The sequence below is a fragment of the Lynx canadensis genome, chromosome D4, assembly GCF_007474595.2.
Source record: "Lynx canadensis isolate LIC74 chromosome D4, mLynCan4.pri.v2, whole genome shotgun sequence".
NCBI classification, from domain to species: Eukaryota; Metazoa; Chordata; class Mammalia; order Carnivora; family Felidae; genus Lynx; species Lynx canadensis.
In genome coordinates, this window is record NC_044315.2 from 3,853,929 (window position 1) to 3,876,605 (window position 22,677).

The 22,677-nt window shown below is 47.9% G+C and overlaps 1 protein-coding gene across 3 annotated transcripts in view; it reads left to right on the plus strand.

Moving 5' to 3' along the window:
* SYK (spleen associated tyrosine kinase) overlaps positions 1–22,677 on the plus strand; it is an 88,721-nt gene that overhangs the window by 50,299 nt on the left and 15,745 nt on the right. The window contains exons 5-13 of one of the 3 annotated variants that reach the window (XM_030294504.1): positions 2,473–2,554; positions 2,905–2,954; positions 4,558–4,626; positions 4,971–5,121; positions 5,832–6,106; positions 13,359–13,446; positions 14,715–14,892; positions 18,339–18,548; positions 19,687–19,876. In XM_030294504.1, coding sequence (XP_030150364.1) covers positions 2,473–2,554; positions 2,905–2,954; positions 4,558–4,626; positions 4,971–5,121; positions 5,832–6,106; positions 13,359–13,446; positions 14,715–14,892; positions 18,339–18,548; positions 19,687–19,876 — 1,293 coding nt within the window. The remainder of the gene's footprint in view (positions 1–2,472; positions 2,555–2,904; positions 2,955–4,557; positions 4,627–4,970; positions 5,122–5,831; positions 6,107–13,358; positions 13,447–14,714; positions 14,893–18,338; positions 18,549–19,686; positions 19,877–22,677) is intronic. The other 2 variants (XM_030294505.1, XM_030294506.1) reach the window with 2 other exon arrangements.

A 22,677-nucleotide genomic window follows, 5' to 3' on the forward strand; every position in this document is an offset into this window, starting at 1 on the left:
TGTGTGACAGGGAAAGTGGCCTGAAAAAAGCCTAAACTATCTCTGTCCAGCCCCTTGTAGAGGAAGTTTGCTGACCCCTGCCCGGGAGGGAAACGCTCATGTGCAAGCCCACCGTCCAGGCACCCTTGTCAGTACAGTGTCAGAAAACACAAGATATTTGAATGACACTGGAAAGATGGACAGGCACCTCACTGCTGGAGGGACCTCGATACTGTCAGCCCGAGGACACGCTGTTACATTCAATGGAGCGGACAGAGCCTCTGTGTCTATTTCAGAAGCGTGTTAGGGCTGGCCTCGTTGAAACGCCTGCTTAGAGGTAGAGCTTACCACAATAAAAGATGACATAAAAAGAGAGTGCTTCCTGGAAGGGTAAAATATATTCGTTCAGGGGCGCCTGACCGGCTCCTTCGGTAGAGCATACCACTCTTGATCTCGTAGTCGTGAGTTCAGGCCCCACCTTGGGCATGGAGCCTACTTAAAAAAAATTACAGATACAAACATTCACCCAAGCAAGTAAGTTTTGAGAGGAGATTCAAGAGCAGGGTCCTTAGCTGGAAAAGGTACCAATAAACAGAGAAGGAACAGATACCAGATATGAAGATTCTAGGTTGTCTGAAGAGATGTCTGAGAGAAGAAAATATGAAATATCAAGGCTGTCTTCTTATTGTGTAATTTTGATGAGATACAAATAAATCTACTTGCCATTAATTAATTTTTTAATGGGCCAATTGGACATCATGAGTCATGGTTTTCTGGGAGCTGTTAGCCAAGGATGGCCACATTCTGTCAACATAAGGTCATTCTCTAGAAGACCTTGTCCTGATGACCCAGCTCTGACATCTTCTCCCTGAAACTTTTGGGCTGAATGACTTGGTACCTCCAAAGCCTTTGCCCACAGCCCTTGTGCAGCATTAACCGATGACTAATAGTATATTGTGATTCCTTTACCTGTCTCTCCATCAAGAGAGGAAGCACTTCAGGAAAAGGAAATATGCCTCATTCATCTTAGTTTGCCTTTGGTCCTGCCTTGAGGCTTAGCATGAATGACTGAATAAAGGAAGAAATGTTAGCATGCTGAATTTGTTTTTATAACATCATACGGATGTAGGAGAAATAAACAAATAAATGGAGCTTGCTATTGAAAAAGGAAGGGAAGGAGGGCTGATGGAATGGATGGTTGGATGGATGGGTGAATGAATAGATGGATGGGTGGGTAGATGGGTGGATGGGTGAGTGGATGGATGGGTGGGAGGATGAGTGGGTGGGTGGATGGATGGGTGGGAGGATGAGTGGGTGGGTGGATGGATGGGTGGGTGGGTGGATGAGTGGATGGATGGGTGGGTGGATGGATGGATGGATGGATGGATGGATGGATGAGTGGCTGGCTGGCTGGCTGGCTGGCTGGGTGGATGGGTGGATGGATGAGTGGATGAATGGGTGGATGGATGGATGGATGGATGGATGGATGGATGGATGAGTGGCTGGCTGGCTGGATGGGTGGGTGGATGGGTGGATGGGTGGGTGGGTGGATGGATGGATGGATGGATGGATGGACGGATGAGTCGCTGGCTGGCTGGGTGGGTGGGTGGATGGGTGGATGGATGAGTGGCTGGATGGGTGGATGGATGGATGGATGGATGGATGAGTGGATGGATGGATGGGTGGGTGGATGGATGAGTGGCTGGATGGGTGGATGGATGGATGGATGGATGGATGGATGGATGGATGAGTGGCTGGCTGGCTGGCTGGCTGGCTGGGTGGATGGGTGGATGGATGAGTGGATGAATGGGTGGATGGATGGATGGATGGATGGATGGATGGATGGATGAGTGGCTGGCTGGCTGGATGTGTGGGTGGATGGGTGGATGGGTGGGTGGGTGGATGGATGGATGGATGGATGGATGGACGGATGAGTCGCTGGCTGGCTGGGTGGGTGGGTGGATGGGTGGATGGATGAGTGGCTGGATGGGTGGATGGATGGATGGATGGATGAGTGGATGGATGGATGGGTGGGTGGATGGATGAGTGGCTGGATGGGTGGATGGATGGATGGATGGATGGATGGATGAGTGGCTGGCTGGCTGGATAGGTGGGTGGATGGGTGGATGGGTGGGTGGATGGGTGGGTGGGTGGATGGATGGGTGGATAGATGGATGAGTGGCTGGCTGGCTGGCTGGGTGGGTAGATGGATGGATGGATGAGTGGATGGATGGTTGGGTGGGTGGATGGGTGGATGCAAGGGTGTGGGGAGAGTGAGGTCAAGTCCAGATGGGAGGTGGCATGTGGACTTCAGTCCAGAATCTGAGGCCGGGGGGAGGGGCCATGGGAAGGGAGCAGGATGAGCTCCCAAGGAAGCACGTTTTATTGTCCTCGAGCCACATTTAAGGTCTGAAAGGGGAGTCGGCTGCCCCAGGTGGGATTTCTCCATTTCCTTCCTCCGTTATGCATGGCTCTTACTTTCTTCTTTTTCAGCTAGTGGAGCATTATTCTTATAAAGCAGATGGGCTGTTAAGAGTTCTTACAGTTCCGTGTCAGAAAATTGGCGGGCAGACAGGTGAGTCCCTGATGTTGGAACCTCCATGTCTCAGATGTTGACAACAATCAGCCTCGTGTTCCTTTTGGCCTGTCCCAGGTTCAGGTGGGATGAGGACTTACTTTTACAGATCAATAAAAAATGTCGGATCAGTCCCATTAATCAAAATGTAGCCAATGACTTTAACCTTAGAAAACGGACTGATTCTAACTGCGTGGGTAAGAAAGGCGAGTGAAGAGAAGACATCGAAAAAAAATGGCGCCCCAGGCAGGACAGCTGGACAGTCAGGCTGAGTGATCTGTGGGGGGCAGGTAGGCGTGTTGCGGGTTTCCCGGGACTTAGCCCTAACCGACCGTGCTCTTTCCACCCAGGAAATATCAACTTCGGAGCCCGGGCGCCCCTCCCAGGTCCACATCCTGCAGTAAGTGTTACCAGAACTGCCCCTTGGGTGAAGAGGCCATATGTTAGTGCAAGGTTTAGCACTCAAGGGTAGAGGTGACTGTTGCTTTTGTCACCTTGGTAAACTGCGACCCGGGGGGAGGGGGTGTCAGCTAAAATCAGCCTACTTTTAGTTCCAGGCCGGCAGAGGCTATTTGTAGGTTAGGCTGGGACACCCAGTGTTAAGTCAGAAGTACGCCCCCTAGTGGATTCGGGAGTGGTAGCCTCCAGCTCTGGCCCAACCCCGAGCCATCTGTGTGGGATCGTGTGCATGGTCGCTGTAGTGAGTCTGGGGTGCAAGATGTCTCACTGAGCCCGCCCCCCTGCCAGCTCTCTTGGTTAAATCATGGTTCTCAGAAGACTCGACCTTTCGGGAGAGCTGGTCTGGCAGTAGCTCAGCGGAGGAGGTTTGGGGAGGGGCTGGGATGCTCAGCTGCATCAGACGAGGAGAAGCCCCTAGAGAAGGCAGGTACTGGCCTCTCCCTCCATGTCAGTAGGAGGTGAGAATGTCACCTGTCCCCATGTCTCCACGTGGGCTTGCCCAGCACACGCCCCTAAAGAGAGAATCCTACCAGTCTCCTACCTCCCGACTGTTCCAAGCTGACACACAGGTTTATACTCAAGACAGGACTCGGTCCTGCTCCTTTTGGGGGACCTCGGTGTGCACCTTAGGTGTCCTTTAAAGTATAAAATTCCCCCATCCTGAGTTGTGTGCTCCACGTCTCCCGATTTGCCTGTTAACCCTTAAAAAACAAAATCCACAGAGAATAAACGTTCTGCCCCGGGTAAGGCCCGTTGACGGCTCAGAGGCTGTGTCTGTGTTGAAGCAGTGAGGCTCTCTGGGGCCAGTAGCCGCCACTGGATGGGGGCGATTAGGAATTTGCTAAAGTACCAGTGAACTTTGGCCCCAGCGTCTAAAATATAGCACCTCTGTGGAGTGATCATTTTATTTTACGCTTTACGCGGCTCCTGGGCCTGGAGAGTCTACTGGAACATGTGTGTTCCATGAAACAGTTTTCTCTTCCTCTGAGATGGGTGAGGGCTCAGGGCTGAGAGCTCATAAAAGAACATCAAGCCTGTATGTAGCCACGCATCACCCAATAGCTTCAGGACGTTAGCTATTCTGGAAAACCTTTTTATTAACTGGTGAGACACATACAGGGAAAAAAAAGTAAATACGTGCCCTACGTGTCCTAATCTGGAATTTCCACAAACACCTTAGAACCAACACCCCAAAGATGTAACAGAATTGGGCACCATCTGATTTATTCTTTAGAATGATTTGCCTCGAGTTTGTGATTCAGTAATCTATATGATACAGGAGCTATTTAACGTAACAGCCCTGATCTTATAGCTCTCCGTGGAAACTGTTACCAAAATATTTTTCCCGATCCTTCTGCTCACGTGGTGGGCTTCTCCTGAAGCCTCCCCAGTGACCCAGTGTTGCTGGTGCTGAATCTCCTAGCGGAACGTGGAGGGGGCTGGCGGTGATCATTGTAAAGCAAGTCGAAATAGTATGTCATGTAAGTAGCCCGTGTTTGTTTTCTGAAACATTTACTATTCCTCTTTGCCGTTATGGTTTCTAGACATGGTCAGCGGGTGGAATTATCTCAAGAATCAAATCATACTCCTTCCCAAAGCCTGGCCACAGAAAGGTGCTAAAGCGTCCCCTGCTTGCGGTCCTTGACTGAGTGGTAGGACTGTCCCGTACGCGGCGCCCCCGCTCCGGTGCCCGCTGGCCTCCGCGTGTGCTGCCCTGACCCCCCCCCCCCCCGCCCCGCTGCTCTGCTGTCCTGTCTGCCGTGTGCAGCCCCGGTCAGCAGCCCCCTCCCGGGCCTCCTGTGCTTTCCTTGTGAGTCCGGTCACTGCCACCAAGTCCACGCCGCGAGCGTGCCCTCTCTGCTGAATGTGCGCTTGAAAGTCATTTGGGTCGACGGGGAAAGTGGGAGCCTCGCGTCGGAAAATCGTTTCAAAGCGAGCCACGTGACTTTGTTGCCAGAATCCCGTGTTGCAGGAATGGGAGCCGGTCGCACAAATCACACGCTGCCGGGAGGAATGCCAGGGTTTAGCGCCTAAGACGGTTTATTTTGTGGACGCCAAGTGCGACAGTACCTGCGTTACGGCTGTCGGCTTCCAGCACGGAACTGGAGGTAGAACGTGCATGAAGACAGACGTGGACATTTGAGGATTAGAAATACCTGTTTTCTTTATGGGGCAGTAAGGTTGACATAGGAAGGGGTTTTATATTTGGCTGTGTGGTTGGATTAGGAGGAAAGAAGCCGAATTATTTTAATGATTTTTATTTATAAGGAATCGTCTCCATATATATGTGCGCGTGTGTGTGTGCGTGTGTGTGTGTATAGATACACAGACATATATTATGTATGGATTGTTTTTTGTGCTTTTATCATTGGTGGTAGAAAATTCTTTCATTACTAATTCTTTCCACGTTCACATCAATTGGCATTTTCCCAGACATACAGTTGGGCATCAACACAGGATACAAGTTGGCTACAGTACTTGCTAGAAACTACAGAAACGAAAAAGCATAAAAGTCCTGAGATTTCATTTAGGAGGAATGTTCCAAGCGAGCCGTCCTACTGAAGTCGTTCTCAGTCGCGCTGACGGCAGGCCAGAGAGGGGAGTTGAGCGTGACGTTTGATGAGCTGAATGAAACGGAATGGCTGTCTGAATGTCAAGGGCCCAGGAAGCGTGGGTCAGCCCGCAGGAAGACTCAGCTAGGAGGGGGCAGTGCTTTGGGGGGGTGGGGGGGGTGCTACATTCGAGGATGCCTTTGCTAAGGGTGGCATTTTAGGAGTCGGGGACCAGGTTGTCAAGGTGACACATTCTCTGTGCCCAGTGCCCACTTTGCCACACCGCTTGGCGTTTGCTAGAAGGTCCCAGGACCGGCATGTGATTGAGGCTGTGGCCCTGAAGAGGTCAGCGTCCCCCATGCTCCCCAGAACAGCTCTCCCACTGCCGCCTGCTGGCCCGCGTGGCCTCGGCATTCGCCCCTTCCCTTGGGAGAGGGCTCCTCCTGGGGGCTCACAGGCCCGGGGTCCAGCAGTGTTTCCTGCTGAAGGGGCCAGATGGCACCCATCAACCGAGGTGATGCAAAACGGATTCTGCTTCAAGGTGCGTGTTCGTAATCACAAGCTGTAAGCTTTTCAAGGCTGTAATTACAATGTAGTTCAACTTTGCGACCTTGCTACAAGGGTTTGGTGGTCAAACACAAGATTCAGGAGTTGGTAATCGGACGCCGCCCCCCGACAGAGCTGCGTAGAAGAGCTCGGGGCAGGATGCGTGGCATGCATGGTGCCCAGACCCCTTGCTCGCTGGCTTCCATGGCCCCTCCACGCACAGGGCCTGCCTGTTTGCCATGGGGGATCCCCTGTAGACGTGGGCCACACCGCCGGTTGCCATGATTCCTTTATTCCTGATCCCCTGTATGGTGGCCCAACCCTATGTGCCAACACACAGCCCCCCAACCCCTGTGCAGCCCCGGGGATGGCCGGTTTCACTGTAGACAGAGAGCGTTCCATGCGTATCTTTGTTACGTGGTTCCTAAGTGCACCACGCAGGGTTCAGCCAAGGGAGCGTGACCAGCTGGAGATTTGTGTACACAAAACAGACACACACACGCGTACATACATATTTACATACACACACATCTCTACACGCGTGCACTCACATACGAGTATAGGTTTGTCGCAAGGACTCGCCTTATGCTATTATGGGGGCTGTATATGCGGGTCCCGTGTCTGTAGGGCCGACCGTCAAGAAGGGAACTTCAGGAGCAGGATGGAACTCTTCGGAGATGCTTAAAGTTGTCGTCCGCAGCCGGGGGTCAGTCCGCCCTCCACCTTTCTCTTTTTCTCTCTTGGCAAAGCCTCAACTCTCCCTAAAGGACTCTCAGCTGATTAAGCCAGGCCCACCCATGATAATCTTAAATTAACGAATTAGGGATTTCAATTACATATGCAGAATCCCTCCATAGCAGTACCAAGATGATAATTTGATTCAGTAATGAAGATTACAGCTCAGAGTAGCCACACTGACACATCAATAAGCCATCACCCCAGGAAACAGCAGCCCAGCCCTGGGAGGAGACAACTCACCCCCACCCCATCCCTGTCCCAAGCAGGCTGAAGCCAGCTTAGTCACTCACGGTGAATAAGGAGAGATCTAGAAAAGACGTAGTAGACCTTTACACTAAAGGAATGTGTCTCCTCTTTTTTTTTTAAGTTTTTATTAATTTATTTTGAGAGAGAGAGAGAGAGAGAGAGAGAGCGCAGAAGGGAAGAGACAGAGAGAGAGAGAATGCCAAGCAGTTTCTGGTATCTGGTGCAGAGCCCGACGGTCAGTGCAGAACCCGACTCAGGACTCGAACTCACGAAATCGGAGACTATGACCTGAACTGAAACCAAGAGTTGGACGCTTAACCAAAAGTTGGAGCCACCCAGGCACCCCAAACATGTCTCCTCTTCTTAAACTATGAATATATATCACTAAGACTACCTAAAATATCTGTAAGGCTACCTAAAAATAAACACATGCATGGATAAGGAACATAATATCATCAAAGGAAATAAACTGGGAATAAGTATTGGTAATGACACACGTGTAAGGCTAAGATCCTTAATATATAGAAATTCTGTAAGTCAGTAAGAGTTTTAACTAACAGGCTAACGGCAGAGGATGTCAGCAGGTAGTTGTAAGTAAAGCAAATATATTTGTATTTCTCTTATAGGGAAAACATAGGAAAATGTAAACATAGGGGAAGCTGCTCCATTTCATAACGAGAGATACGCAAGTTGAACCTCTGGTGCCCCGTTATGTCCATCTGTGAAATGGACCCAAGTAAAAAGCTTGATGGCATGGTGTGGGAGGAGGCTAATAAGCCCTTCTACACTTTGCTGGAAGCGATACAGCCTCGAAAAAAAAAGGTCGTTTCATAACATCCACCAGAAATAAAAGCACACGTGACTTCTTACCTGCAATGTTATCTCTAGGTGTGTAATATTGTTACATGTATGCACAACCACGTATATGTGAAGGTGTTTACTCCAGCACCGTATAACTGACAAAGTCTGAAAACAATTTTAAAGTCTATCATTGGGAAAGAAACCAGTTACAATAAAACTCACACTGTGGGAGACAGCTGAGATCTAGAATTGTTTCCAAAATACAGCGTTAGTTGCAAGTGACGAATCTGTGCTGATAGAATATAGAATGTTCTGGAAGAAATACAGTAATAACGACACCGGTAAAAGCAGTTGCTGTGGGAGTACGAGACAGGGCTGTCAAGGAGAGTCCTGTTTCGTTGTAAACCCTGCCGTGCCTTCTAAAATTTGTACCTCTTGAATTTATTTAATAATAGTTTTAAAAAGGGAAATTAGAAAGAATTTCTAATTAGAATTAGGATTAGGAGCTAATTAATCTGGGGCGCCCGGTGGCTCAGATGGTTGAGCGTCCTACTTCAGCTCAGGTCATGATCTCACAGTTTGTGAGTTCGAGCCCAAGTCGGGCTCTGTGCTGACAACTCAGAGCCTGGAGCCTCTTCAGATTCTGTGTCTCCCTCTCTCTGACCCTCCCCTGCCCACCCTCTCTTTCTCAAAAATAAATAAGCATTTTTAAAAAAGAAACTAATTAATCTGATTAATACTATGAAGATACATCTCTGGCAAAAAAAAAAAAAAGGCTATTGCCTATTTAAATTTATAACATTTTTGAAATATGCATTGATTTTCCCTAGATGCCAAAGATATCAATAAAGAAGCATTGTGTGATTTAAGTTATGGATTAAATGTATTTTAATCGCTATTCAGAAATATGTTAGGAGAGCTGGCATTTATGTTTTTGTAAATAGAAGAGGAATTTTCTATTCGTGAAGCAGTCAGGAGGAAGCATTTAGGGGAATTATGTCAGATACCCCGTCTGGTTAGCTAAGGTGCAAATGACGCTCTTGAGTTTGTTAATTTGACCAACATACATAGTTGTTTTTAATGATTCAGGCACAAAAGGTACATGTCAGAACTTGAATTAATTCTAGCATGTGGGTGGTTAATGAAAAGTGTGTTTTGACTTGAAAAAGCTTGTTAATCAGATATTAGAGATGTCCTAATAAAAACTTAGGAGCAGGGATATTTTAAAATTTTCCTTAGAGGTTAGGAACATCTTCACACCTAAACACAGAAACAAAGTCAAATTACGAATGCAAGTATGATTCACCCTCTCCCCACCCCTCCACACACTTGCTTTGAAGACTGGAAATCCTTAAATGAACGAAGCCCCTCCCACTACCAGATACCAGAATGTTCGTCGTGCTTCGCTAAGCACACAAACATTTTAAAAGACATTTTAAAACATGCATTTTAAAAGACAGCACCCCAGCCTCGTGTCACCAAGGCGCGTGCCCTCAAAGCGCCACACAGCATGGACGTTTACCTCGGTGGAAACGTGTTCCAGAATTTCACATTGAAACCCGTGTTTCGTGCCAACCTCTGCACTGGTGACTGGGGTATTTTGAAGGCTCGTATTTAAATACACAGTTCACCGGGGCTGAGTTGCAAGAGGGAAGGAAAGGAAAGAGGGGTTGTGGAGTCATACCCACTTACACGGTAACGCCGAAGCGGTGACCCAGACCCTGGAGAAAACGTGTTTCCACGTCACTGTCAAGGGCCACGTTGTGGACCTCTGCTCCGAAGGTGAGAGAGGATCAATCGTGAGGTTCAGGTGTCGGTTGGCGTGAATTTGAAGCAGACTCAGTATCGTTCCGTGCCCTGGCCGAGGAAGTGTGCCTTCGACCGCGGGTCCCTGCTCCCCACTGGGACCACGGTCACGCCACCAGAGACCAGAGCCCCATCCGCGATGGCTCTGAGGCCTACAGCCCCTTCTTAGTCCCTGCAACGGTGACACATATGGGGCCACCTTCATTACTGCTGTGCCTGACTGCAAAATGTCTGTCAAGGAGTCTAAAAATTAAGGTCTGGAAATGGATGTTAGGACACAGCTCCAGACACACGGGTCAGGAAGCTGGGTTACCTGTCGGCGCTGTGAGGACAATGTATTTTTTACTCGTCCGTTCACCTCTGAATCCCCAGCTTCACATCGGCTCCCAGAGAATGTTACGCTTGCGGTCAAGCCCGGCCAGTGAGAGATGGGGGATTCGAATTTCAGACCTAATCTGGTCTTATTTTTATTGTTGTGGAGTGACCTGTTTTCACCTCCGTGCGTTAAAACTTGAAGAAAAGGCGCAAGTTGGTCTTTGGGACGCAGAACACGCAGGGACCTTGCGCCATCTAGTGGTGGCCGGCGGGACTGAGCTCTGTTTGGAACGTCCGCAAACACGGGGAAAACGCACCTGCCAACATTTCGTTTACACCTTGTTCTCTATGCAGACAGGGCGATGATGTTGATTAGAGCGGAATAAACCACCGACACAAATCAGAAAGAATAATGATAAATGATATAATAGGCCCGCAGTATGTTTTTCACTAAATTAAAATGTCGTTAAGTTGTAATACTCATCAATACTCTTATAACTTAGCATCCTGCCTCAGAGCCCATTCTGTACAAAGTCTTTGAATTCTTTTCAGCTGTGAACCCTCGATCCCAGAGGGTGTTGGGCGTTGTCCTACTAAGTGGCGCATCCATCGAACACTTCAGGAGACAGGAAACCCGTTTCACGTCTTTACTTTCATCACAGTGTCACTGCCGCCCTGGTAACTGACACGACAGAAAATCTCCCATTTCTTCCAAAGAACATTCTCCAGAGTGTCGTCCCCTGCCCCCCCAGTGAGGATGAGGAGGACCTGGGGGCGCAGCCAGGGAGCAGATGTGGTTAGTGAGCGTCCTGTGGGGCTCGGTGAGGCCGTGAAGGCTCGTAACAGAGCGGTGGTCCACACGGCCTCCTCGGCTGAAAACGGGGGCCTGCCTGACCTTCCGAGGGAGACCCCAACCCGGGTCCTTACTCCGAGGCAGACCGGGGGTGAGCACCACCCTGCCGATGTCACTCTGGCCGTCACTGGTGGTTCCCACCTGCTCTTGGCGCCCTGGCGTCCCTGTCACTTACACACCCCCACCTCTGCTGTCCAATCCTTCCCCATGGGATTCACTTGTCGGGTCACTGCCTTCTGCCTTTAACTTGTGAAGTCCACTGCTCTGAAGAACATTCGCTCAGGGTGAAGCAGTTATAGCCCCAGGATACTGCGCTAAGGGTCACAGGGCAGGTCTCAAGGTCAGGAGAAGGGGCGCTGGTGCCCTCCCCTTGCCCAGGACGGCGGGTCCTCGTGTCAAAGTTTTGTCTTTGGATCTCAGTTTCCCACCTGCAGCCAAGATCAGAGATGTTGAAAGGATAGTAAATGTAAACCTAAAAGAAGCTTTTTTTTTTAATTTTTTAATGTTTGTTTTTAAGAGAGAGAGAGAGAGAGAGAGTACAAGCAGGGGAGGGGCAGAGAGAGAGGGAGACACAGAATCTGAAGCAGGCTCCAGGCCCCGAGCCATCAGCACAGAGCCCAATGCAGGGCTCGAACTCACAGACCGTGAGATCATGACCTGAGCCAAAGTCGGACGCTCAACCGACGGAGCCACCCAGGCACCCCTAAATCGTTTTTAAATCACACTGACTCATTCTTCACATCTCCCAGCTTTGAGACATTATCTTCGTTCACTCATTCATTCATTCACTCACTCACTCACTCATTCACTCACTCATTCATTCACTCGTTGGTACGTGTTTGGCACATTTTTATGGAGCACCAGTGGTGGGCAAGACGAAGCTCGGGTGTAGCGAATGCACGACTGTGCCTTACACCGTTTGCACCCTCGACACGTGGTGCCTCTCCTGTGAGTGCGGCGGGAACGCTGAGGTAGTCGGAGGAGAACGTGGAGCCAGGACCACCGGTTGACATGGGAGAGCGGGCGTCCGTAGCCTGGTCACCTGGGCCTTTGCCACTGCGAGCAGTGGGCCCGTGGCGCTCGGTAGTCGGCCTGAACAAGGAGGTCAAGGTTTTGGAGACAAGCGGCCGAGGCGTGGCCGCGGTGCCTTGTGACTCTATTATCGTACTTGTGGTTCCGGGTCCTGTGATGTCAGGAGGGCAGGTGAGGACGCATTGTGTGACGCAAAACAAGTGGCAATGTAAAATTAAGCTTGATGTCTCCGTTTCTTTAAATTTCTCCAAAATCTGGCAGTATTTCACTTCTTCGTGGCCGGTGTTTGGGCGCCGATGAGGTTCATGGGTATGTAAACCCCTATTCAAGTCACACCAAAACAAACCAAAAAAAGAGTTTGAATTGTGATTTTTTTTTTTCCACGAACCAAATTGACCAATTGACCCTTGTTTTCAGTTGAGAGGGTGGAGGTGGCCAGGAAGACTCAAGATGGAGACTTTCAGGAGGGAAAGTTTATAGGGACGTAAGGAGTAGATCATCCCCACACCCTCTTATTTCATAATGCAAATCAACGCACATCAAATAAATAATAAGAGTCGTTGCCATTAATAACGGCCAGCAAACCGTTTTCCGTTACCTGCTCGGGGTACTGGGCAGATTTCCTTTCCCTCGGGTTCGGAAAACAGGTTCCCCCCCTGCACGGGGTCTGTGATTATTGTCATTATTAGCAGCACTGGGCTCTGGCCAGCGGCAGCCGCGTCCCCGTGGGACCGATAGCTCACTGGCCGGTGCCCCCCCTCTGGCATCTCCCCCACACGTAGCTAGATCTCTGTGGAGGGTAAGATACAGGCAGAAACTAGGACTGTGTAGACGCTTTGGAGTCAGGGAGGGCGTGGAAGCAGCTAGTAGATATTCACAGTTTCTTCTTTTTTAATGTTTATTTATTTTTGAGTCGGGGAGGGGCAGAGAGAGAGGGAGACACAGAATCCGAAGCAGATCCAGGCCCTGAGCTGTCAGCACAGAGCCCGACACGGGGCTCGAACTCACAAGCGGTGAGATCGTGACCTGAGCTCAAGGCGAACACTTAACTGACTGAGCCACCCAGGCACCCCTCAGTGTTTCTTCTTAAATAACTTTAATAGGACATAAAAGTGAAAAGAAAGAGTTGAGCCAGGAAGACGAATCCAAGGGATCTTTTAAGAGTTGAGCCAGGAAGACGAATCCAAGGGATCTTTTGAGAGGCGGAAACGGGGTTGAAGAGGGTCTGTGAGCGGGGACCCCCTGCGCGAGCTCTGTTTAGCCTTCGCGGGGTCCAAACAGCTGCCCGAAGAATGAGATGAGCCACGTGGGTTTTTTCGTCTCTCTTCCTGATTCTTTCGTTTGTCGTCTCTGTATAAGTTCAAATGTGATTCTTTGAAACTACAAGTAACTGTGCAGATCAGTCCGACGGAGCACCCGTGAAGGAAAGTGACCTGCTGTCGTCTGTGTGCTTCAGGCCTCCACATCCCAAGGGAGCCGGCCGGAGAGCGCCGTGACCTTCAATCCGTACGAGCCGGACCGCGGGCCCTGGCCCACGGACAGAGGTGAGAAACGCACTCGTGGGTCGCCGGCCACTCACCGCACCGCAGTCGCGCCGGCCCGACTTAGCGGTGGCTCGGTGTGGGTGACGCTGCTGGCCGGTGGCCGGTGGCAGGTGTCACCTGCCTGGGGCCAGTGGCGTTCTGGGGCATGAGGAGGTCTCCGAGGCCTCTCCGTCGGGGACACGGCCTCACGGAAAGCGTTCTTCCACACTGCTGCACACCGCCAGTTCACGGCTCTGGGACCGCGTCCTTGGAAGGGTGTGTGTGTCCGTCTACCGCCAACACGCTTCAGCAGAAGGGGCGGTGATGCGGGGCTGCTCCGGACGGAAGGGATGTCTGGGTGGCTGGAATTCTAGCCACACTGAGGGAAGTGCAGGGGCCCTGAGGCCACAGGAGGGCCCAGTTCACGAGGGCGCACCCCCACCTCCGTGAAGCCCGTAGCCCTCGGCCAGACTGGTCGTCACAAGTGGGAGCCCTTTCCGGGTCCTCTGCGTGACTCCGGGTTGCATTTTTATCGGTGAGCTTGGTCAGTCCGTGCATTGCTGCAGAAACGAGCCCCAAACTTAGCAGCTTAAAATGGCCGCGGTTGTCGAAGGGTCTCCTGCGGGTCAGGGGTTTGGGCACGCCGGGCCCGGGGGGGAGGCCGGGGCGAGGCTGGAGCACGGGGGCCGGCCGGCATCTCGCCCCTGCTTCGTCCAGGGGCCTCCGCGGCCGTCTCCTGGCGGGGGCTGGCGTGGGCTTGCTCACAGCGTGGAAAGCGTCCGGACGGCCCCGACGCCTGGCGTGGCGTCTGAAGCTCGAGAGCCATGTTTCCAGCCAACAGTGCAGATGGTCCCGGGTCCTTTACAACCTCGCCCGAGTGTATACAGACGTCCCTTCCCATACATTCTGCTGGTTGACGTTGACACAGTTACAAAAGCCACTGGGGGCCGAGGGGGCGTGACATAGACCTCACCCCTCAGTAGAAGGCGTGTCCGAATTTTTACATGCGGCAGGAAGGCCTCCCTCCGTCTTTGCCCCTGGCATTGAAAGACCCTTTCTCTATGCACATTCGTGCAAGAATGGGGTCGGGCCCGGCGGGGAAGAGGGGCTTTTCACTGCCCCCCCCCCCAACAAACTGGGAGAGACTGTGCTCACTGGCGCCGTAACCGCACGAGGTGACCAAGGTCTGGAAAGGGGAGGTGGGGGGGGCAGGAGGCCGGGGGCGGGAGATGATGGGAGTTTCACCGGGGGTCCAGCCCCAAGCTTGTGTCTTCCGGACCGCCCTGCAGACGCCCAGAGAGAGGCCTTGCCCATGGACACCGAGGTGTATGAAAGCCCGTATGCGGACCCCGAGGAGATCAGACCCAAGGAAGTCTACCTGGACCGCAAGCTGCTGACCCTGGAGGACAACGAACTGGGCTCTGGTAACTTCGGGACCGTGAAGAAGGGCTACTACCAGATGAAAAAGTAAGTCGTGGCTGCAACACCACCCCGCACATCCTCCCGCGAGCAGACCTTCTGGGCACCACCTGTAAATGCACATCCGAAACACAAATACAACCCGGCACAGCTGAATCTGTCTTTGTTAGCAAGTCCATTCGTGTTCATTTCTGGTAGAGTGACAATGCGAGCATCCATTGCGTATGGGAACTACGTAAATTCTAATTACCTGTGTCAGTTAGGGTGGCGTGAGCGTGCCTTTTAGAGAATTAGAAGGTAGAAACAAGCAAAATGTGATAAAAGTAGAACATCATATTTATGCCCCCCAGATACCAGTACTGTTAACTAACAATAGTGTGTGTGTGTGTGTGTGTGTTCAGTTATTTTATCTTATTTGTTAAATTGTGTCCTATTTCTCTTACCCATAAAATTCCTGATTACAAATATCATGAGTGAAATGATATTTGCTTTTTCCTACATTTTCAAATAACAGCACATGTCATACGATAAATAGAATTGCTGGGTCACTGAGATCGCCGTACGTGACTTGCTCTTTAGAAGGCGTCCCTTGGGGCGCCTGGGTGGCACAGTCGGTTGAGCGTCCGACTTCAGCCAGGTCACGATCTCGCGGTCCGTGAGTTCGAGCCCCGCGTCGGGCTCTGTGCTGACAGCCCGGAGCCTGGAGCCTGTTTCAGATTCTGTGTCTCCCTCTCTCTCTGCCCCTCCCCCGTTCATGCTCTCTCTCTCTCTCTCTGTCTCAAAAATAAATAAACGTTAAAAAAAAAAATTATTTTAGAAGGCGTCCCACAGAGACGGTGCAGGAAAGATACTGGTCTGTATGGTCTTTCCAGACACACCATATCTCTGAACGTGCGTGTTGGCATTAGTGTGTTAACTGATAATCGGGTTTAGCTGTTAGATATTATTTTAAATTGAAGACATTTTATCAATGTTTTTTCTTACGTAAGTAGATCTACATTATTCAAGCGTCAAGAATCTTCAAGTGAGAAAGCACGCACAGAAACTCTTGCTTTCAATATCGTTTTGTTGGGTGTGTGTAATCGACTGATATGCTCATTTGAAGATACATGTACGCATATCACAGTTATTTGTGAAATGAATATAAATTACCCTGTATTAAGGCATAAATTTTCTTCACTAGTTTGTGACATTTACATTCCTTGCTTAATCAAATACACAAATTAACATAGGCATAACTATAGAGACGTAATTTCAGCTAGAGGAGTTGGGGAGAGGAGAGGCCATGTAGGTCAATTTAGGGCAAAATGATGTCTTCACAATAGTGAGTCTTCCAATCAATAAACATAACCCATTTTTCCACTTACGTGGCTCTTGACTTCTCAGGTTTCTCTCAAGGAGGGTTGTTTCATTTTCTATATAGAGTGTAATTTTCTGTGTAGGGTGTTGTTTCCTGTGTAGGGTGTTTCCTGTGTTGGGTGTAGTTTCCTGTGTTGGGTGTAGTTTCCTGTGTTGGGTGTAGTTTCCTCTGTAGGGTGTTGTTTCCTGTGTAGAGTATAGCTTCTTGTATAGAGTGTAGCTTCCTGTGTGGGTTGTAGTTTTCTGTGTAGGGTGTAGTTTCCTTTGTAGCAGTCTTGGATTTCTTCTTGGATTCATTTGGAGGTATTTAGTATTTTAGATGTTAATATGTATGCTATAGTTTTTGAAATTTCATTTGCTAATCTCCAGTGTTGCTTGGATATGGAAATAGAACCAGTTTCACCTCTTGACTTGATCATCAGCATCCTTGACTGAATTCATCCGTTACCCCTCAAATCATTTCTAGTCATTTATCGGTGTATTCTTTGACCCGAAATGTGTCATCTGTGAATAAAGACAGCTTTATTTCATCCTGTCTAATCCTTATGCTTTGACATTTCTTTCTTGCCTTGTTGTATTAGCCCAGAATTGTGGCTCAATGTTGAATAAAACTGGAAGTAACCTCATTTCTCATTCTTGATTTTGTGAAGGGGGATACTTTAAATATCTCACTATTAGGTTTGTAGCTGCTCTTTATCAGATTAGGAAAGTTTCCATCGGTTCTTACTCTCTGAGAGATTTATTTTTAATCATGAATGTATATTACAGTTTACTGAGTACTTCTTTTCCTCTGCTGAGAGGACCTTATGGTTTTTCTCCTTTATTGTGTTTACATGGTGAAGTACACCGATTGATTTTCAAATGTTAAAGCCACCTCTCATTCAGATGTTAAAACCAACAAGATGTGGAACACACACATCTTGTTTGTGAATTACATACTCATTCTACCTTTTTCATAACTCACTGAATTTAATTTACTAATACTTCTCTTAGAATATTTGCATTTATGTTCATGAGAGATTTCAGTAGCTTATTTTCTTGGAATTTCTTTGCCTGGTTTTGGCATCAGGTTAATGCTGGCCTCATAAGATGAGTTGGGGGGCTTCCTTCCTCTTTTCTTTGAGGGGACTGTGGGTGTTTTTTCTTCCTTAAGAAAGGACGGGTTGGGAAGAATCAAGAGATTTTTGCTCTTCATTTTGATCCCTACCTCACGTCGTATGCAAACCCAGTTCCACATGGATGGTAGACTGAAATGTGGAAAGGTACAATGATAAACCTGTCTAGAAATAACATAGGGAAATATGTCCATGATTGCAGAAGGGCGAGGGATGCTCTTGGGGTGCTGGGGGTGTGTTTGTGTAGGAACTACAGTGTGTGTTCAGTGTAGAAACACTTGTTAAGATCTGCACAGAAGGTGTCTGTGTCTTTATGAATGTATGTTAGACTTACTCTATTCTCTTATTTTACCTGTTTTGTGGGACAGACCTATTTTTATTCTCCCACTTGGGGGTTCAACCAACGAGGTGTAATTCCTGTGTGGGAATTGTATCATAGAGAAATGCAGTTTTCTAAATCCTCCACAGTTAAGTTCCACCCATTTATTTCAGTCCCATTATATCAGGATATTTTCAGGAGGTCAAATGTGACCTATGTGATGTTGTTATGAGAAAATGAAAAACAGTTAATTTTTTACAAACTTGTTGAAGCTTGCTTAAAAGCATCGGTGCCCAGTTTTAAAAAGTGTTTTGTAAACAATGAGCTTGAACAGTGTGTGCTTTTCAATTCTGCATCCAGAAACTCATTTTAAACATATATCAAAGGAACATTGTATTCACATACATCACAGATCACCTGTAGATGCTATAGGAACTCATGCATGTCATGGTTTGTAAGGTTTATTTGAAAGCTACTCATACTCTATAATATTTAGGCTCTGCTTGCTCGGACTGTTCTTCAGCTCCCCCCTTTAACTAATGAAGGGCGACTCTCTTTGTCTGTAAAGCAGAGAGAATGTGGTTGCAGCTGTTTCCAGAACCCCGTTTCTAGCAGAGCAGTTACACCCCGCGGAAGGCAATTACCTAAACCCCGGCCACTTTGAAAACTTTCTTTCTTATGTGTTACGATTTCTTTCGCAGAGTCGTGAAAACGGTGGCTGTGAAGATTCTGAAGAACGAGGCCAACGACCCCGCTCTTAAAGATGAGTTATTAGCGGAAGCCAACGTCATGCAGCAGCTCGATAACCCTTACATCGTGCGCATGATCGGCATCTGTGAAGCCGAGTCCTGGATGCTGGTGATGGAGATGGCGGAACTGGGTCCGCTCAACAAGTATTTACAGCAGAACAGGTAACTTCGCGTAGGCCGGAAGCTTACACTGTGCTGGGGCAAAACCCACCAGCCCAGTGTACGTCATAGCCCGATTTCTCTGGGAAGCTTTGTCTCCTCCCATGCCTTCCCAGTGTTGGCCCACCCTTACGGGGCCTTGAGGGAGGAGGGAAAAGAGCTGTAGTCTTCCGATCAAGTGTTCTTTTTGCACTTGTTGTGCTAAGAAAACCTCCAGTCCAACAATTTCGTCTTCTTCATGGTCCTTTGCTCACTCCCAATTGCCCAGTGATAGAATCCGCCATAGAAGAAGGCTCCCCTCACTGGCAGAACATGCCCTGCCTAGTGAGAGAAATATTGAACATTCATTTTTATTTTTTTAAGTGTATTTATTTTAAGTGATCGGGGGAGGGGGGGGGAGAGAGAGAATCCCAGGGAAGCTCCGTGCTGTCAGTGCAGAGCCCAACGCGGGGCTCGAACCCACAAACTGTGAGATCATGACCTGAGCCAAAGTTGGACGCTTAACTGACGGAGCCACCCAGGCGCCCCCAAAATCAACATTTTTAAAGGGGAGATAGTGATGTCTTATGTGTCTGGCTGACCTCTACATTCCTAAGAGTAATTCTGAAAATATCTGTTGCTATCAATGGGTTACAACTGTTGGTGGGGTATTCCTGCTGGGCTCATCTACAGCCATTGTTGAGAGGGAGGAACTCACATGGAATAAGTCATACGAACAGCCACCGACTTCTCTGTCCCGTTGGCTACACTGCGTTTGTACTCTACTCAGATTGTGTCTTTAATCTGCAGAGAAGGGAGGCGCCGTTAACCTCACTCCACAGGTAAGAAACGGAGACTCAGTTGGTTTTGTTACCTGTCCCATTTTGGAACAAGGGTTCCAACCAAAGCCTGGCCCTCCATGAGTGGGGGCTGCCCATGCCGTTGTGCTATTTCTCATGCAGTTCAAAGCACACCTTGAAAAGCGTACCGGTTCGAGACCAGGACAATGGCACTCGGCTTTGGGCAGCCATAGATTAACAAGGTTTTTGTCACCAGTTGTTACTGTGACGGACAATAGGCAATGCATGGACCCCTCTGCTTACCTGAGGAACATACTTGAACTACGGTCTGCTATCACTCATGACACATCTGTAACTTTCAGGCACGTCAAGGATAAGAACATCATAGAGCTGGTTCATCAGGTTTCTATGGGAATGAAGTATCTGGAGGAGAACAATTTTGTGCACAGAGATCTGGCGGCAAGAAACGTCTTGCTGGTTACTCAACACTATGCCAAGATCAGTGATTTTGGACTTTCCAAAGCGCTCCGTGCTGATGAAAACTACTACAAGGTAGGAATAACTTAGCCAGTACTCAAAGCAGCAGGTACTGAGAATCTGAAATGCAAATGTCTGTGTTCCGGGGGTACGCGGGCAGCTCAGTCCGTTGAGCGTCCCACTCTTGATTTCAGCTCAGGTCGTGATTCCCCAGGTCGTGGGATCGAGCCCTGCATCTTAAGCCCTGCTTAAGATTCTCTCTCTGTCTCTGTCTCTCTTTCTCCCTCTCTTTTCCCTTCCCTCATTCACACTCTCTCTCTCACCCTCTCCCTCTGCCCTTCCCTCACTCATGCTCTCTTTCTCTCTGTCATCCTCCCTCTCAAAAAAAAATAGCTATAGCTACAACAATTTGTTAGTGGATGCACAATATTAAAAGATATAACTTATGACACCAAAAAACATAAAATATGATGGGGAGGGACGAAAGGGCAGAATTGTTTTACATTTATAAGATGTTTTGTGTAAGCCTCAATATAATGACAAAGAGCTGAGTTGTGCACATAAGACAGAAGAGAATCTAAGCATACCGCGACGAGAAACCATCTAGTCACAAAGGAAGACAACAAGAGAGGAAGAAAAGAACTACAAAACAGCTGGAAAACAATAAGATGGCATTCGTAAGTTCCTAACCTGTCAATAATTATTTTAATGTAAATGGATTAAATTCTCCAATCAAAAATATAGAGTCGCAGAATAAATTTAAAAAACCTACAAGACTCAACTGCATGCTGCCTACAAGAGAGTCCCTTCAGCTTTAAGGACACACATAAACTCAAGGTGAAGGGATGGGAAAGATACCCCATGAAAATGGAGACCAAAAAGTAGCAGAAGTAGCTATATCAGACAGAACGGACTTTAGGCCAAACACCATACCAAGAAACAAAGAAGGTCATCACGTGATAATGGTGAAGTTGACTCTTTACGAGGATACAACAATTTTAAATATGTATGCGTGCGACATTGGAGAACCATCTGAATATAACCTGAATAAACAAATACTAACAGACCTGGAGGGACAAATAGACAACAGCACAATAATAGTAGGGGGTTTTAATACCCCACTTTTAATGATGGATAGGTCATCCACGCAGAAAATCAATAAGGAAACATTGGACTTGAACTATACTTTAGGCCAAATGGACCCAACAGTAGTCACAGGTGAATTCTACCAAACATTTAAAGGAGAATTATTAATACCAGTCCTTCTCAAACTCATTTTACAAGGCCAACATTACCCTGATCCCAAGGTACCACAAACAAAACTATAGGCCAAAGTCCCTGATGAACACGCACGCAGAAATTATCTGTAAAATACTCGCAAACTGAGTTCAACAACCCATTGAAAGAATCCTACACCATGGGCAAGTGGTAATTATCCTTGGATGCAAGAATGGTTTAACATCTGCAAAACAATAAATGTGATATACTGCATTAACAGAATGAGGGCTAAAAATCCTATGGTCATCTCAATAGATGCAGGAAAAGCATTTGACAAAATTCAGTGTCCTTTCATGATACTTTCAACGAAGTGGATATGGAAGGAATATGCCTCAACACAGTGAAGGCCACATATCACAGGCACGCAGCTAACATCAGTCTCAATGGAAAAAGGTTGAGAGCTTTCCCTCTAAGATCAGGAACAAGACAAGAGTGTCTGCTCACAGCACTCCTATTCAACACAGTACTGGAAGTCCTAGCCAGAGCGATCAGGCAAGGAAAATAAATAAAAGCCATCTATACCTAAAAGGTAGGATAGAATTGTCTTTATTTGCAGTTGATGTGATCTTACATAGAGAAAACACTAAAGATTCTACCAAGAAACCATTACAACCCATCAATCAGTCCGGTAAAGTACAAGATACAAAACCAACTTGCAGAAATCGGTTGCATCTCGATGCACCAACAATATACTGTCTGACAAAGAAATAAAAGCTCATTTACCATTGTATCAAAGTGATAAAATACTTAGGAATGAATTTAAATAAGGAAGTAAAAGATCTAAACACTGAAAACTGTAAAATACTGGAAAGAAATTGAAGAAGACAAATAAAATGAAAAGATATCCTCCACTCATGGATTGAGAGTTAATTAATATTGTCCATACTACTCAAAGCCATCTGTATGTTTAATGCAAATCCCTATCAGGATTCCAATGGCATTTTTTTTCAGAGAGAAAAAAAATTCTGAAATTCATATGGAACCCAAAAGGCCCCAAGTAGCCAAAGCAATCTTGAGAAAGAACAAAGCTGCAGTCATCATGCTCCCTGGTTTCAAACCACACTACAAAACTATAGTGATCAAAGCAGTATGGTACTGATGTAAATAAAGACACATGGGCCAGTGAGACAGAACCAAGAGCCCAGAAATAACCCTAAAATAATAGCCAACTAATAATACTTGACAAGGGAGCCAAGAATGCTCAGGAAAGGATAGTCTCTTCAGTACTAAATGGTGCTGGTAAAACTGGATGTTCGCATGCAAAAGGAGGAAATTGGACCCCTATATCATACCACTCACAAAAATTAACTCAAAATGGATGAAGGACTCAAACAGAAGACCTGAAACCACAAAAGTCCTAGAAGAAAACATGTGAAAAATGCTTCTTGACATTGGTCTTGGCAATGAATTTTTTGGATATGACAGCAGAAGTCCAAGCAACGAAAACAGAAATCAACTTATGAGATTATGTCAATTTAAAAAGTTGTACAGGGGCGCCTGGGCAGCTCCATTGGTTAAGCGTCCGACTTCAGCTCAGGTCATGATCTCAAGGTCCATGAGTTTGAGCCCCGCGTCGGGCTCTGTGCTGAGCTCGAAGC